This window comes from Bufo bufo, chromosome 5 (genome assembly GCF_905171765.1).
Source record: "Bufo bufo chromosome 5, aBufBuf1.1, whole genome shotgun sequence".
Classification (NCBI taxonomy): Eukaryota; Metazoa; Chordata; class Amphibia; order Anura; family Bufonidae; genus Bufo; species Bufo bufo.
Window position 1 is genome coordinate 359,144,321 of NC_053393.1, and position 18,153 is coordinate 359,162,473.

The 18,153-nt window shown below is 42.3% G+C and overlaps 1 protein-coding gene across 3 annotated transcripts in view; it reads right to left on the bottom strand.

Moving 5' to 3' along the window:
- Positions 1-2,418: 2,418 nt before the first annotated feature.
- ABITRAM (actin binding transcription modulator) overlaps positions 2,419-18,153 on the bottom strand; it is a 64,245-nt gene continuing 48,510 nt past the window's right edge. The window contains exons 5-7 of one of the 3 annotated variants that reach the window (XM_040432434.1): positions 14,945-15,021; positions 14,628-14,697; positions 2,419-2,887 (exon numbers count right to left, since the gene is read on the bottom strand). In XM_040432434.1, coding sequence (XP_040288368.1) covers positions 2,852-2,887; positions 14,628-14,697; positions 14,945-15,021 — 183 coding nt within the window. In that variant the 3' untranslated portion in view covers positions 2,419-2,851. Of the gene's footprint in view, positions 2,913-10,504; positions 10,728-14,627; positions 14,698-14,944; positions 15,022-18,153 lie in introns of those variants that run through there. The other 2 variants (XM_040432432.1, XM_040432433.1) reach the window with 2 other exon arrangements.

The window sequence follows — 18,153 nt, forward strand, 5'->3', positions numbered from 1 at the left end:
GTTAGTACAGCCCCTTGGGCTCCTTACCAGGGTCATTTACATATCTATAAAATCATTTTTTTAAACACAATAAAAGCACACAGCCCTATAGGACAGGCATATTGCGGACATGCTAGCGGCGATTTAGCCGTGCATGTCCGCATCTCTATAAGCTAAAACGAGGTGACAGAATCCCTTTAACTTATCCAAGCCAAAGTTATTACCACAGAAAGTGACATGTCACATTTGCAAAAAAAACAGCCTGGTCCTTAAGGTGAAACATGCCTCATGTTAAGGTCTCTTGGACGCAGCAGTTGTAGGTCCATTCCGTACATTGGGGTCCGCAATGCACGGGCAACATCCGTGATCCATCCGTACAGCAAAAAAAAAATATATAGAACAAGTTCTATTTTTTGCGGAACAGAAGCACGGATCGGACCACCACGCAATACGGCCATGGGCGCACCACGGTCGTGTGCAAGAGGCCTAATAGTGAGCCTGCCAACTACCTCCTCGCATACTGGACAGTGTGGGGTTAATGTGATGTACAGGATTGTGTTACTTACTATTAATGTGAGGAACAGAGGTCCAAATTGATAAAACCATGTGCCTGACATTAACAGTAAGTACCCCATCATGTACCTCACATTAGCCCCCTGTTGTCTATTACCAAAAAATGTCTGTTCTGGCAGTTTCTATTTATTTTTAAAAGCATTTACATTACGGGGTAGATCATGTGAAATTTGATTGAGGGGGAAGGTTGTTTTCCCCCCCCCCCCCCTTTTTACACTTGACACTTTAACCCTGTCACCCCCAGTGAAATATTGCATGCGATGTAGTGGGGAGCTGGGGGAAAAAAAATATATATATATATAAAAAAAAAACAAAAAAAAAACAAAAAAAAAACCACACACAATTCTGGGTTTTTATGGCGTTTCCCCATACAATAAAAATGACCTGGTACTTTCAATCTCAATTACAGCAATACCACATATGTATCGTTTTTCTTGAAGAAAAAAATTAAAATAAAAACCCTTTTTATTTTCATAGTCATATTCTGACACCTATAACCTTTTGTAGTTGTGTGTATGGAGCCATGTGGGGGCGATCTGTACTTTCATTTCATTTTTCATGGTATCAATTGAAAGTCAAATTTTCAAGGACATATCACATATACTGAAGTTGTCCAGTTATCTTCAACTGCATTATGCCGCTGTGACCAGTTTCTTAAAGGGAACCGGTCATCAACTTTATTTTGCTGTTAGTATGGGCAGCATAAAGTAGAGACAGGCAAGTTGATTTCAGCGGTCTGTCATTTATAAGTTAAAAGAAAGTGGTTGCCGAGAACCAACATCACAATCATTACAGACTGGGCCTGGAAAAGTCATGGGTTCCTTAGAAGAGTCATGGTTATTCATGAATTCCTGCCCACCTGCTGATGACTGACAGTCTTCTACCTAGTTTTCTCCCTCTCTGTCTAGGAGAGAACTGCCAATCATCAGCAGATGAGATTATGAATAACCATGACTCTTTTCAGGTAGACTTGACTCTTTTCAAGGCCTGTGCTGCAATGATTATGATGCTGGTTCTCAGCAACCTCTTACATAAAGCTCATGAATGACGCACCGCTGAAATCAGCATTTCTGTTATGCTGCCCTAAATGAGGTCAGCATAAAGTTGAAGACAGGTTCCCTTTAAATGTAAAAATCAGCTAATGGTTCTAAGACCAACAGCAAATGCAGTATGAAAGCAACACCAGAGACCTTTGCTGTTGGATGTGTCCAAATCTGCTACAGTCATTCTATCTGCTAAGCTCCAAGTCCGAATCCCCAGATTGTCAACACAGACACCGAGCTATGGCTTATAAGTAGTGGTCCTTTCATGTTGAGGTAGGTTTGTACAGGCTGCACAGTCAGAAATCCGACTAGGAATCTGGGTTGGATATCCGCTTCATCAGGACTTCATATTGCTTTTGGGAAAAAAGTTCATGTAACAGTTTTGCCCTCTTCAAATTTTGGCAGTGCAACTGCAATGTAACCTTCTGTTGATGGCAGAGTTTGAGGAAACTAAATGTTACAATCTGTACATGATTGGCTCAATGGTGTTAACTGAAGACATGCATCTGCCTGGTGCAGTGTTCCCCTGCCTGACTGGTACAATGCCACGGTGCTCTAGCACAGGGCATATATGAGAAATACATTATGTTCCTATGGAGCCCTGCTGCTTATGGGTCTTTGCTCCTTCAGATGTTGGTCACATTTACTTGTTATATAAATTTACTTTATATATAAAACTATAAACTTATGTTGAAAGGTGAACAAAATGATGACCTTCAAAACAACAAAACGTCCCATGCCGGCATGATACGGAACTATCTAGATTACTGGTACAACAAACCTCAGAAATGCAAAGTTTGATAAATGAACGAACATATTTTGTCAAGTTTTAAGAAAGCCATTTATTAAAGACAAAATGGAAGTCACATTTTCAAGGACATATCACATACTGAAGTGGCCCAGTTATTTTCAACTGCATTATGCCTCTAATGTGACCAGTTTCTTAAATGGAAACATCAGCTAATGGTTCGAAGACCAACTGTAAATGCAGTATGAAAGCAACACCAGAGACCTTTGCTGCTGAATATGACTGAGGCTGTGCCCACATCTGCCACAGTCATTCTACCTGCTAAGCTCCAAGTCCGAATCCCCAGATTGTGAACACAGACACCGAGCTATGGCTTATAAGTAGTGGTCCTTTCATGTAGAGGTAGGTTTGTGCAGGCTGCACAGTAAGAAATCCGGCTAGGAATCTGGGTTGGATGTCCGCTTCATCAGGACTTCTTCATATTGCTTTTGGGAAAGAAGTCCCTCTGTCACAGTTTTGCTCTCTTCAAATTTTGGCAGCACAACTGCAATGTAACCTTCTGTCAATGGCTGAGTTGGAAGAAACAAAATATGTTACATACTGTACATGATTGGCTCAAGTGTTAACTGAAGACATCTGTGAGGTGCCGTGTTCCCCTGCCTGATGGGTACAATGCCACAGACACGTGACAGCAGAGAAATACTGTGCTGCTGTAAGGCTGCCATGGCACATCCTGTGTAAGAAAATTGCACTACAGCTAACCCAAAAATCGATTATAAAAAGGGAAATTAACCATTTTTGTTTCACCCGAACTAATTGCATTTTGGCTTTTATAACATGCAAAAAGGTATCTATGCTGTTTCATGTCACGCATCCTGCACAACAGTAATGACTGAACTACAGGAAGCCTTAAGTATCAAGTCTTGAGTAATAAGAGTATTAAAACCAATCACATGGTGTCTTTCTGCACTACATCTGAAGAACAGCCTGCAATCAAGGCAGGGACATAAAGTCTCCTTCCAACAGTGAAATGTTACAAGGACCAGGCTCCCATCTACCACCTCAGACTACTCAACAAGAAAAAGAGATCAGATTTGGATGGCCAAGTAATTTATCCAGAATGATGGTATATTCTCAAATCCTGAAGGAGTGTCATCTCATATGGCACTGTTATTTATATGTGGCGGTCACGTTCATGCGGTCCTTAACTGCTGCTACATAAACTTGGGCTGACAGGCCTGCATTACCAATGTTTGTATCAAATTCCCTAATATTTTAAAAATACAGCTGGTCAATCCATTTTAATAGGGGGTAAAAATCCAATCTTGGCGACAACCATTTTTTCCTGCCTTCTAAGAGCCATAATGTTTTTTTACATTTCAGTTCACATAGCTGTATAAGGCTGCATTCACTCGACAGTATGTATTTAGCATTCCACAAAACACGGATCCGCAAAAAATACGGATGATGTCCGAGTTGCATCAATTTTTTTGCGGATCCATTGTAACAATGCCTATACTTGTCCACAAACTGGACAAGAATAGGACATGTTCTATCTTTTGCAGGGATACAGAAGGGACATGTGGATGCAGACAACACACTATGTGCTGGCTGCATTTATTCGGATCAGATGCGGACCAAAAATACGGTTATGTGAATGGGGACTAAGGGCTTGTTTTTCATGTGACAAGTTAATAGTACCATTTAAAGGGTTTCTACAACCATATTTTGACCTAATTAGCTGTCAGACACTAGCGATCTGCTAGTGTCTGCTGTACCTAACCATGCTATTGCAATTCCTTTCTCCGCAGCGGTTACCCTAAAAAACATAGTTTTATTAGTATGCAAAAGAGCCTCTAGGTGCTATGGGGGAGTCTTTTCAGCACCTAGAGGCTCCGTCCACTCACCATTTCTGCCGCCCAGCCCGCTCCAGCCCGCCCCTCTACTCTAGATTGACAGCCTACTCACGCCTGCGCCGTGTGCTTCTGTATTCGGTGCAGTGACTGTTGGACTGCGAGAATTCGGCCGAGATGGCGAAAAGTAGGCTGTCAATCTAGAGTAGAGGGGCGGGCTGGAGCGCGCTGGGCGACAGAAATGGTGAGTGGACGGAGCCTCTAGGTGCTGAAAAGACTCCCCCATAGCACCTAGAGGCTCATTTGCATACCAATAAAAACTACGTTTTTTAGGGTAACCGCTGCAGAGAAAGGAATTACAATAGCATGGTTAGGTACAGCAGACACTAGCAGATCGCTAGTGTCTGACAGCTAATTAGGTCAAAATGTGGTGGTAGAAACCCTTTAAAGGGGTTCTCTGGGCTTTTTACAAAACCCACCATTTCTTTTGCCCTGTGGAAGAAGCACATTTTGGTTAATATTTACCTGTCCGTTGCATCACCAACACTGCCATCTAGGCTGCAGGCTCTTCCACTCTGTTCCAGATGTGTTCCCAAGTCTTTATGTTCAGAGGTGCAACAGACGGATCAGTATTAACCAAACTGCCTTTCTTCCACAGGGTAGAAAAGATGGGCTTCATAAAACGTTTGGCGAACACCATTAATTTATGTTTATTGGGGAAAACTGTACAATTGAAAGGAGGCTCTAGTACTCTGTTGGGCTGCCTCTAGACTGATACAAGATGAGATATGGTTAGGCATGGAAGCATACAGGTTTTGTATAGTATCCTTCAGCAATTTTCCACATGTCGTGGGTGAGGGGAAAAATGAAGATTACTCTTACCGGTAATTGGATTTTCCTGAACCCACGACAGCACCAGAGGCTCCGGCCCAACAGACAGGAAACCTTTCAGTATGTTTTTCCAAAGATGAGAGAAAACTCTGCCCGCAATTATCCAATTTTATCTCCATCTCTTTTTTTTCCCTTTCTGCAACACCCCATACATGCACCAATCACCAATATAACAGGGTAGGGAAATTAGGGTGCTGTCGTAGGTTCAGGAAAATCCAATTACCGATAAGAGTAATCTTCATTTTTCCCCTCACCCACGACATCACCACGAGAGTGATAACCAAGGAGAAAATCAGGGTGGGTTGACAGCCGAAAGCACCTTAGTAGCAAAGGTTAGATCCGAAGAAGAGTCTAACTGTAAGCGGTAATGTCTGAAGAAGGTAGTCGAAGAAGACCAAAACAGATATCCTCTATAGAGACAGCCACCCTCTCAGCCCATGATGTGGAAATAGCCCTAGTAGAGTGAGCTCTAAGGCCTTCTGGAGGAGACTTCCCTGAAGAGTAAGCCAACGATATTGCTGAAGAAATCCATCTGGCCAAGTTATTTTGACGCTGCATGGCCCTTTCTTTTCCACTGAAAAACAACAAACATCGAGAAAGACTTCCTCCAGTCTTTAGTCTTAGACAAATACAGTGTCAAACACCTTCTAACATCAAGACAATGATAAGCCTCTTCCTCCTCTGTAGATGGTGATTGATAGAAGGTTGGAAGCACAATTACCTGAGACCTGTGAAACTACCTTAGGAAGGAAGGCTGGATCAGGTTGAATGATCACCCCATCTTCTAAGTCTACTTTCACACTCGCGTTTTGGCTTTCAGTTTGTGAGATCCATTCAGGGCGCTCACAAGCAGTCGAAAACGGATCAGTTTGCATTCAGAATGGAAAAAGATCCGCTCAGAATGCACCAGTTCAGTCTCCATTCCGCCTTGTTAGACGGACACCAAAACGCTGCTTGCAGCGTTTTGGTGTCAGTCTGATGAAACTGAGCCAAACAATCTGGCAGAATAGAAAACGGATCTGTCCTCCATTGACTTTCAATGGTGTTCATGACGGATCCGTCTTGGCCATGTTAAAGATAATACAAACGGATGCAGACTGTTGTATTATCTGAACGGATCCGTCCATGACTGATCCGCACAAAACTCAAGTGTGAAAGTAGCCTAATATGGTAGTATAAGGAGGATTGATGGAAATACTGTGGAGTTCACTAATCCTACAGACCAAGGTTAGAGCTAATAAGAGGCATAGTTTAAACGATAGACAACTTATAGAAATGTCTTCAATAGCCTCAAAGGGATGTTTTATTAAAGGTGTTTAGGACCAAATTCAAATCCCAAGGTGCTACTCTGGGCGAAAGATTAAGGGAAGAACGGGAGACTGATCTAAAGATGCTAGATATCAATGGATCTGAAGACAAATTTTCATTAAACAGGGCAGAGAGCAGAAACCTGAACTTTTAAAGGAAGGTGCTAGGAGATAACCGTAACCCCTTCTGAAGGAATTCTAAAAATTTGTCAAACCGGAACCTGAGAGGGGATATCCCTAAAATCAATATCAGCAAAACTCAGGCATTTCTTCCAGATTCTGGCATAAATAGAATTTGTCACCTTCTTTCTACATTTCAAGAGGGTATTTACTAAGTCAGAAGAAAATCCCCTCTTGGCTAGCAGGAACCTTTCAAATTCCATGCCGTGAAATGGAGGTCCTTTATCTGTGGATGAAAAAAATATATAGTCCCCCGAGACAGGTAGTCATGGGAAGGACCCACGGATCAGACACCGACTGGCCCAGTAAACCACGTCCTTCTGGGCCAAAAGGGAGCTATTAAAATCACTTGATTGTGATGGATCATGTGACGGACCATGTGATGAGCGCAGTGACGCGTCACCAAAGAAGACAGAAGAGAAGCCGGGCTGCGCAAACAAGTGGATAAGGAGAGGTAAATTATTATTTATTTATTTATTAACCCCTCCAACCCTATTTTACTAAGCATTCTGTATTAAGAATACTAATTATTTTCACTTATAACCATGTTATAAAGGGAAAATAATAATGATCAGGTCCCCATCCAGATACTCTCCTAGCAACCATGCATGAAAATCGCACTGCATCCTCACTTTCTTGTGATTTTCACACAGCCCTATTCACTTCTATGGGGCCTGTGTTGAGTGAACAACGCACAATATAGAGCATGCTGCGATTTTCACGCAACGCACAAGTGATGCGTGAAAATCACCGCTCATGTGCACAGCCCTATAGAAATGAATTGGTCCGGATTCAGTGCGGGTGCAATGCGTTCACCTCACGCATTGCACCCGCGCGGAAATCTCGCCCGTCTGAAAGAGGCCTAAGGGTTTTTTTCCGCCTTCCCGCGCTGTCAATAGTTCCCACTGCAGGCCTCTGGAATGGAATTGGGCCCATGCAACAGCTGGAATACATGATGTCAAACTTCCTAGAATTGACATACCTTTTCTCAAGAAAATTCTTGGGTTGTGGGCTAGATCTTGTATCTTTTCTCTTATTTTCCAGATCCTTTCTTCTGTTCGGAAACACCTCTGTACCCTTAAATCCAGCAGCAATCCTAGAAAATGCTGATTTTGTTAGGGTTGTGGTCTCGATCTTTGTTCAAAACCCATCCCATTTCTTCCAGAATCTGACATTCTGTACAGCTTTGCTACAGGCCTCCCGTGATTCTCTGGCTATCAAAAAGTCGTCCAGATAAGGGATAAAAAGAATATCCTTCTCCCTGATATGAGCTGCCATCTCAGAGATTATCTTAGTGAACACTCTCGGTGCCACTGACAGATCAAAGGGAAGAGTCTGAAGTTGTAGATGTCTGACCATTCCTCCTAGTTCCACAGCCACTCAGAGGAACTTCTGATAGCCTTGATGGATAGGGACATGAAAGTAGGCATCTTATAAGTCCATAACCGCCATGAAGCAATTGGGATATAGCAAATTTATTGCTGATTTTATGGTCTTCATCTTGAACTTTAAGATCAAGAACCCATTTAGCTTTTTTAAATTTATAATTATTCTGAAGGTAGTGTTTTTTTCACCAGAATTCATGGTGGATTTGATTTAAATCACGATTTAAATCACTAGTCAGTAAAGCTTGATTTAAATCAGTTTTCTACATAAAGACTAATTCTTGCTTGTATAACTTATAATATGCAAGTAGATGAAGATTTTTAGAATAACTTTTCATATTAGTTTGATTAGGTTGATTCTGTATTCATAGGTTTGTAGAAGTTAGGATTAAGGTCTTTTGTGGGAAGACCTGCTAGAATTTCCTCCCTAGGACATTTGTTTTTCAACTGATCCTCTAACTCAGAGCCAAACAATTAAGGAACGGGCAGTACAAGTAGACACGATAGAGGGTCTAAACGAGGATGTAGCCGCTGCCCAGGCACCCTTTAGAAACCCATCTACTTTTTTATCGAATAAATCCTTAAGGAAGCCCATAATCTTCAAAGGGGAGACATGACCTCTTGGTTACCTTTGAAATAGCAACGTCTATCTTGGTCACTTTTTCCAAGGGGCACAATCTACTTCTGAGAAGGGGTAATATATTTTTGAAATATAAACTCTCCTGCTAGGATTATCCCACTCTCCCTTAAAGACGTTACGTTTTTATGAATAGGAAAACATCTGATGCCTAATTTCAAGCCCCCCAGACATCACATCTTGCACTGATCTTAGTTCCTTAGAATCTTCAATGCCCATGGTCGATCTAACTGCTTTTAATAAGTGATTAAATATCTTCCACTGGAAAAAAAGGGCCTTCCAATTTATTTTCACTCTTCTTCAGAAGAGTAAGACGATACGTCAAAACAATCTTCAATTGAGTGAAAATCCTGTTCCTGCTCAGAGTCAGAGGAGCTCACCAAATCAAGATGCTGAACTAGAAACATAGAAACATAGAATGTGTCGGCAGATAAGAACCATTTGGCCCATCTAGTCTGCCCAATATACTGAATACTATGGATAGCCCCCGGCCCTATCTTATATGAAGGATGGCCTTATGCATATCCCATGCATGCTTAAACCCCTTCACTGTATTTGCAGCTACCACTTCTGCAGGAAGGCTATTCCATGCATCCACTACTCTCTCAGTAAAGTAATACTTCCTTATATTACTTTTAAACCTTTGCCCCTCTAATTTAAAACTGTGTCCTCTTGTGGTAGTTTTTCTTCTTTTAAATATGCTCTCTTCCTTTACCGAGTTGATTCCCTTTATGTATTTAAAAGTTTCTATCATATCCCCTCTGTCTCTTCTTTCTTCCAAGCTATACATATTAAGGTCCTTTAACCTTTCCTGGTAAGTTTTATCCTGCAATCCATGTACTAGTTTAGTAGCTCTTCTCTGAACTCTCTCTAGAGTATCTATATCCTTCTGGATATAGTTTAGATTTCTGCTCTGAGGCCCAGACTTTCTTGTGGACCTAGCAGAGCAGACCTCAGATCTGACCAATGACTGAAGGTTCTTATTTCTTTTTCTTAGACACAGCTTTCTTAGGTTTTCCCTGTAATATACATATATACCATTATAAAAACAAAATGGCCAGAGGATGCTCACCCCCCTTCAGGTACCAGAGCTGGAGTGGAGTGGAAGCAGGATCCTCAGGAATATCCTTTTTGTCTTCCTCCATAGTGTAACAGATCCCCATGTTTAAAGTTAAAGACAGACATCTATGTGTATCAGGTACAAAGGTGTAGACACTTCCAGACAGTCAGTCTACTCTAACCTCAAGACTGACCTACTTAATTACAATACACAAGATAACACTCTGGTCTATTGTCTGGGTAAAGACACAGTGTCTACTTGTAAGCTATGTGACCAAGCCCCTGTTTGTGAGTGCATTATCTTTTACTGTATATTGATTGGTTGCTGTAGCTTGTGTTCCTGCATAAAAGGCCGAGCTGTGGCCATCAATAAAGAGAGTTCTTCACCCTCAATCTAGAGTCTTGTCTCTTATTGGGGGGTAACAAATATACAGCTATCACACTAGCACTTAGAAGAGCTTCTTCCCTTGGATCACTACTGGATGCTGAGCAGACTCCTCAGCGATCAGGAAAAGGACACCCTCCAGCAGAGGAAACCCCTCTACGCTCTAGGGGTAACCGCTACACAAAGTAGCTTGCCATGTATTCTGGAGTGATTCCCATGAACCCGCCAGCAACTTCACTCTGAGTTAGCGCTCTATAAGCACCTCCCGCGACGTCATCGCTGAGCGCGCGCACTTCCGATGCTTTGTGTTCCAAGCCTTCTAACCAACGTCACCACTCCACCATGCAGACATATGCCACAGCGCTTTATAGCCCTCTATACCAACTATCGCACCTCTGCCGGTCCATCAGCGCATGAGCATGCCGCCATATACAAAAAAAAGAAAGAAAAAAAAAAAGACTGCAGGTAAACCAGGGATACCTGGGGGAGAAGCCACATGTAGAACTTCAGGCTTCTCTCCAGAGACAGGAAACCATACTGAAGGGGGAAGAAAAGCCTCCACCTTTTTGTACTTCAGGTTTACTGTCTGTAGGGGCGGAGCCTCTCTCGTGGTGCTATCGTGGGTGAGGGGAAAAATTGTATACAGTTCCAACATGTAGCAGTCCAGATTTCTCGGTTATGACAACACTGCAAATGAAGGCGACGGTGGCTGTCAGTCAATGGCAGGACATGTAATTGTTGCTGTGACAACACATTTCCTTCTGGTAAGCACCTGGAAATGGTCCTGCCAGAGACAGGGGTGTGTAATGAAGATGACACCTTTGTCCGGATGGTGGACAACTGTGTCAGCTTCTTGTGCTTGTTGACTGATCAATCAATCCCCTCTACTAGTGGTATGTCTGGGTTGTCCAAAGCTTGCTCACCAAGGGTGCTTGACCTCATGTAACCACTGCTCCCAACATCTTCTAACAGCTAGGTAAGAACGGCATAGATTACATGTAATTCTTCAAAACAATTGACCTGCTTCCCTGAACCCAATGAGCCCCCTCTCAAACTCTGTTAACTGAACAAAATGTCTGAGTGTCATAAAGGCATGTCTAGCAGTCACTCTCTCACCAAGAGTTACACTACCCAAGAGTAACCCGAGAGCCTTTTATGGGGCAGCTGTGGAAGCACTTTTACACCCTCTTGTGAGAAAGACCCAGTAGCTAATATCTTCCTGGGATATAACCGCATGCCAAGTTTCTTTGCAGCAATTTGACATTTTTATCTGGAAACTTTTTTTTAATGTCGTCAATGGGTGTTTATTGGAAAAAGGGAAAAAGCCATTTTTATGCCCTTCACTGTGCTGAAACTGACAAGTTACTTTTATTTTGTGTCACCTCGATTACAGCGATACAAAGTTTATATCTATTATGTATAACTACTTAAAGGGTTTCTGTCAGCAGGAAAATGGTTATTAACCTGGCTGACATTAGTGATGTACTAATGTCAGCTGAACATAACTATATTAGTGCCATCTCACTGCGTGCCGCCGTTATTGAGAAAAAATTACTTTTGTAATATGCAAAGCGTTGATCCTACTCCTAGAGGCTCCGTTCTCCCACCTCTGGCCTCGCTCTGCTACACTTGATTGACAGGGCCAGGCAACGTTGGTCTCCGCTTGCCGGCCCTGCCTCCTGTAGAAATCTTGCGCCTGTGCTGCCCCGTTCAGTATTCGGCGCAGACGCAGTAAGTGAAGGACACTCGCCTAGTTATGTTCAGCTGACATTAGTGATGTACTAATGTCAGCCAGATTAATATCATTCCTGCTGATAGAAACCCTTTAAGAAAAACATTGAAAACAAATTGCTTTTGTTGCCATATTCTGACGCCTATTTTATATTTCCATCTACAGAGCCGTGAAAGGGCTTGGTTTTGGTGGGGGTAGGACTTTTTTGAACCACTTTGGGGTACATATGGCTGTAATTTTTTATAGAATTGACCAAGAAACAGTGTTCACCATACAGGATTTTCAAATGCGGAGATACTAAATTACATTTTTATTATTTATACGTAAAATTGGGTAAATGGGCAATTTGAATTTAATACTTTATTTTATTTTTAGGCCTTCTAGGGGACTTGAACATGCCATCATTCAAACGTTTATACTAGGGTTGTCCCGATACCGATACTAGTATCGGTATCGGGACCGATTCCGAGTTTTCTCGGCGGTACTCAGCCGCCGATACCCCGCCCCGATACATAAATAGAATACTATGGGCGTAACTATGGGCGGGGCCCGGTGCAGTCACTGTACTCTTACACCGGGCCCCGCCGCTCACCGAAGTATTTATAAACGTGAATCCTTATCCTGTTGTTAAGTTGAACTAACGCTGCCCTCTCCCATGTTCCCCTGTATCCCCACAGCACTTACTTAAGCTTCCATAGCAGGCAGAGCAGACGGCAGCAGTAACGTCACTCACTGACGTAGAGCGCCTGCTCCGCCCACTTTATGAGTGAAGCAGGCGGAGCAGGCGCGCGACGTCAGTGAGTGACGTTACTGGTGCCGTCCGCTCTGCCTGCTATGGAAGCTTAAGTAAGTGCTGTGGGGATACAGGGGAACATGGGAGAGGGCAGCGTTAGTTCAACTTAACAACAGGATAAGGATTCACGTTTATAAATACTTCGGTGAGCGGCGGGGCCCGGTGTATTGGGGGACACTGTTATGAGGGGGATCTGTGGATGACATATAGCAGTGTCATCCACAGATCCTCCCCATAACAGTTCCATCCACAGATCCCCCACCAAATAACAATGCCATCCTCAGATCCCCCCACCCCATAACAATGCCATCCACAGATATCCCACCCCATAGCAGTACCATCCACAGATCCCCATAACAGTGCCATCCACAGATCCCCCATAACAGTGCCATCCACAGATCCCCCATAACAGTGCCATCCACAGATCCCCCATAACAGCACCATCCACAGATCCCCATAACAGTGCCATCCACAGATCCCCCATAACAGTGCCATCCACAGATCCCCCATAACAGTGCCATCCACAGATCCCCATAACAGTGCCATCCACAGATCCCCCATAACAGCACCATCCACAGATCCCCATAACAGCGCCATCCACAGATCCCCCATAACAGTGCCATCCACAGATCCCCCATAACAGTGCCATCCACAGATCCCCCATAACAGTGCCATCCACAGATCCCCCATAACAGTGCCATCCACAGATCCCCCATAACAGTGCCATCCACAGATCCCCCATAACAGTGCCATCCACAGGTCCCCCATAACAGTGCCATCCACAGATCCCCCACATGACAGTGCGTCATCCACAGATCCACAGATCCCCCAAAACGGTCACATGACATTTAAAAAAAGTATCGGTATTCGGTATCGGTGACTACTTGAAAAAAAGTATCGGTACTTGTACTCGGTCCTAAAAAAGTGGTATCGGGACAACCCTAGTTTATACCATAGAATAGTTTACAATTTCAGTTTATCGGGATTCTACAGTCTTTCGCAGATAACTAAGGATCAGCTTAAAATAAAAATAAAAAAATAAAAATAAAAAATGGTATTTACATGCAGATCGTGCACTGCAACTCTGTACCTGGCTGCAGCATGTCAGCAAGATTGGCATCAGCTGTCATGAGTTGTCACTGCTGCAGCTGGATACGTAGAGGTGGCTGGGAGAACTGGATCAGCGGCACAGGACCTTCCAGTTCTTTGTCGCAGGCTGATCCTGAGAGTTGTCCCATTTAAGCTCTAATGCTTCTGCTGTGTATGCAGTGGGTCAGCTCCCAAACCCACTTCATACTCCCTTGATGTCACCATTTCAAAAAACATACAGTATGTCACCAAGGGGTTACAAATCAGTAAAATTAGATCTGTTTATAACTGCTTGAGAAAAGTCCCAGTACAAGGACTGAAAAGTCGCTTTTTGGTGATAAAAGGACACTTTATTTACTTTTTGGGAGTGCTGTGGAATTTTTTTAATTTTAGATCTGTTTATAAGAGATATTTTCCATCCTAAAATACAAGCAAGATCCTAAGTTACCACCTACCTCCGATCAGTTGTCCTAGATAACGTGATTTCCCTGCAGCTTTGAAAAGTGCCCCATTATACCTCCCACTGCCCAATTCCTTTTCTATCCACTACCCCACTAGAGGAGTGGGCCATGTTTAAAGGGGATATCCCATAAGAGGTGTGCATAACCTATTAACAGGTTAACTAATAAATATCGGCTCGCAGTCGGTCTAACTGCGTGGACCTCCAGCCATTGCGAGATGAAGGGGTCCCTGAGCCACCTCTCTGAATGGAGCAGTAGTGCACATCAGTCCACCATTCCTATGAGTCAGACATTTTGTGGGATAATCCCTTTAACATTAGGGGCTATTTGATCTGTGCACTGTGTAGGTATATACAATATGTCATGATGTGGCTTTACGGAGAATTATTACTGTGGTGATTACAACGGATCCACTTACATTACGGGAGGAATAATGAACTGTACGGCTCTCCCCATTTACATAACAATTTTCCATATACGTGAAGCAATGTTCTCAGCAATGCTTTAGTTACCTTTTCCTTCAGCAGCTCTGGATTGTGAAGAATATTCTCATTTACTTCCAGTAACCGGCCTCTAATACAACTAGGAGAGCAAAACAAAGTAAAAAACTAGACAAACTTCTAATATTCCACTAATCCACCAGGTATCTTGCCACTCTGCTGTGCTATACATTTCCCCCACACATTGTATAGGTTTCAGGTTCCATATCAGCTACTAATTTACCGCTCACTGTTCTTCAAAATTAAGTAAGCTCCTAATGCTGAAACTAATCCCCGAGCCATAAAACTAAATATTTCTTAAGTGGTTTCTGTAATGGAAAAATGTGCACCTGTAAATGGTATATTCATCGCCGTCACAGCAGGTTATCCTACACAACGGTGCGAGCTCTGTTAAGAACTGAGCCCCCTGAATAATAAAAGACAACACAACCTGCATTAGAAGCAATTAGTTCATCACATCTCGTCCTTATTTCATTGATAAAATGTTTATTATAATACAATACCACAGGGTGCAGTATTTTTCTGCAAAATGAATAAGCAAAAAAAGGTGAAGCTTGAAGTTTCCTTCCCTTTATCTAAATGGTTGACAAATGTGTACACACAAATACAGCACCAAAACTGCAGTGTGTGAACACAGATCATGAGTCGCATACTATCAAGACTTTCCAGTAATATCTGTATAGGAGATATCTGTATAGCATTAGGCAAGTGCATGGCAATTACCAATAGCAACTCATCCTACTAAATGGACCTTTTGGTAGACGCTCCAAGCAGGAGCCATATGCAATCCATGTTCCACCATATGATGCTCTGTGAGGCACCATCCTAAAAGAGAAAGCCTCTAAAAATTGGCATTCATATGGATTCGGACAGAAAAAAAAAAAGCTTGCATGGGTGCCAGTCAGTTGCTATGGCAGCCTGAGGCCTTGTGAAGGCTCCCAGGCTACCATAGCAAACTGCCCGGGGGAAATGCCTAAACTGTTTCATCTCGCCACCCGAAAAAAAAGCCATTACATAGCTTTGTAGATGAAAATATATTATATATATATATATATATATATATATATATATATATATATATATAGTTAGTTAGATGCCAAACTATTTTAATTTTTTTTTAAAGATTTTCTTTAAAAAGCAGTAAAACCTAAGAATATAAAATTTGGTATTGTTGTAATCGTACTGACCTACGGAATAAGGTCATCATGTCACTATTAGCACACAGTGAACCCCATAACAAACAATGGCAGAATTCTTTTTTTTCCTCTAGTTCACACCACAATTTTTTTCCCTTTTTTTTCCTAACCACACCATCATCAGTTATAACATGCTAAGGCCCTGTTCCCATTGTGGTCAAGCCATCCATTGGAAGTGTACATCCAAAGCATTCCTGACACACTGGCCCCATGTATGCCATTCTATGCCTACACATAGGGGCATACGTCACCAATCTATGCTAAAAATCTAATGTTATTCAGTGGGGTAAAAAAAGTATTTAGTCAGCCACCAATTGTGCAAGTTCTCCCACTTAAAAAGTTGAGAGGCCTGTAATTTTCATCATAGGTATACCTCAACTATGAGAGACATAATGAGAGAAAAAAAAAAAAAAAAAAAAAATCACATTGTCAGATTTTTAAAGAATTTATTTGCCGATTATGGTGGAAAATAAGTATTTGGTCAATAACAAACATTAATCTCAATACTTTGCTATATACCCTTTGTTGGCAATGACAGAGGCCAAACGTTTTCTGTAAGTCTTCACAAGGTTTTCACACACTGTTGCTGGTATTTTGGCCCATTCCTCCATGCAAATCTCCTCTAGAGCAGTGATGTTTTGGGGTGGTTTGCTGGGCAACACAGACTTTCAACTCCCTCCAAAGGTTTTCTATGAGGTTGAGATCTGGAGACTGGCTAGGCCACTCCAGGACCTTGAAATGAGTCTTACGAAGCCACACCTTCATTTCCCGGGCAGCGTGTTTGGGATCATGGTCATGCTGAAAGACCCAGACACATTTCATCTTCAATGCCCTTGCTGATGGAAGGTGGTTTTCACTCAAAATCTCACGATACATGGCCCCATTCATTCTTTCCTTTACACAGATCAGTCATCCTGGTCCCTTTGCAGAAAAACAGCCCCAAAGCATGATTTTTCCCCCCCCATGCTTCACAGTAGGTATGGTGTTCTTTGGATGCAACGCCGCATTCTTTCTCCTCCAAACTCGATGAGTTGAGTTTTTACCAAAAAGTTCTACTTTGGTTTCATCGGACATTCTCCCAATCCTCCTCTGGATCATCCAAATGCTCTCTAGCAAACTTCAGACGGGCCCGGACATGTACTGGCTTAAGCAGGGGGACATGTCTGGCCCTGCAGGATTTGAGTCCCTGGCGGCATAGTGTGTTACTGATGGTAGCTTTTGTTACTTTGGTCCCAGCTCTCTGCAGGTCATTCACTAAGTCCCCTCGTGTGGTTCTGGGATTTTTGCTCACCGTTCTTGTGATCATTTTGACCCCACGGGGTGAGATCTTGCGTGGAGCCCCAGATCGAGGGAGATTATCAGTGGTCTTGTATGTCTTCCATTTTCTAATAATTGCTCCCACAGTTGATTTCTTTACACCAAGCTGCTTGCCTATTGCAGATTCAGTCTTCCCAGCCTGGTGCAGGTCTACAATTTTGTTTCTGGTGTCCTTCGACAGCTCTTTGGTCATGGCCATAGTGGAGTTTGGAGTGTGACTGTTTGAGGTTGTGGACAGGTGTCTTTTATACTGATAAGTTCAAACAGGTGCCATTAATACAGGTACCAAATGGAGGACACAGGAGCCTCTTAAAGAAGAAGTTACAAGTCTGTGAGAGCCAGAAATCTTGCTTGTTTGTAGGGGACCAAATACTTATTTTACCCAGGAATTTACCAATTTATTCATTAGAAATCCTACAAAAAAGCGATTTCCTGTATTCTTTCCCCCTATTCTGTCTCTCATAGTTGAAGTGTACCTATGATGAAAATTACAGGCCTCATCTTTTTAAGTGGGAGAACTTGCACAATTGGTCCCTGACAATACTTTTTTGCCCCACTGTGTGTGTGTGTGTGTGTGTGTGTGTGTGTGTGTGTGTGTGTGTGTGTGTATGTATATATGTATGTATATATGTATGTATATATATATATATATATATATATATATATATATATATATATATATATATATATATATATATATATATATGTGTGTATATACAGTGGGGGAAATAATTATTTGACCCCTCACTGATTTTGTAAGTTTGTCCAATGACAAAGAAATGAAAAGTCTCAGAACAGTATCATTTCAATGGTAGGTTTATTGTAACAGTGGCAGATAGCACATCAAAAGGAAAATCGAAAAAATAACTTTAAATAAAAGATAGCAACTGATTTGCATTTCATTGAGTGAAATAAGTATTTGAACCCTCTAACAAAAAAAGACTTAATACTTGGTGGAAAAACCCTTGTTTGCAAGCACAGAGGTCAAACGTTTCTTGTAATTGATGACCAAGTTTGCGCACATT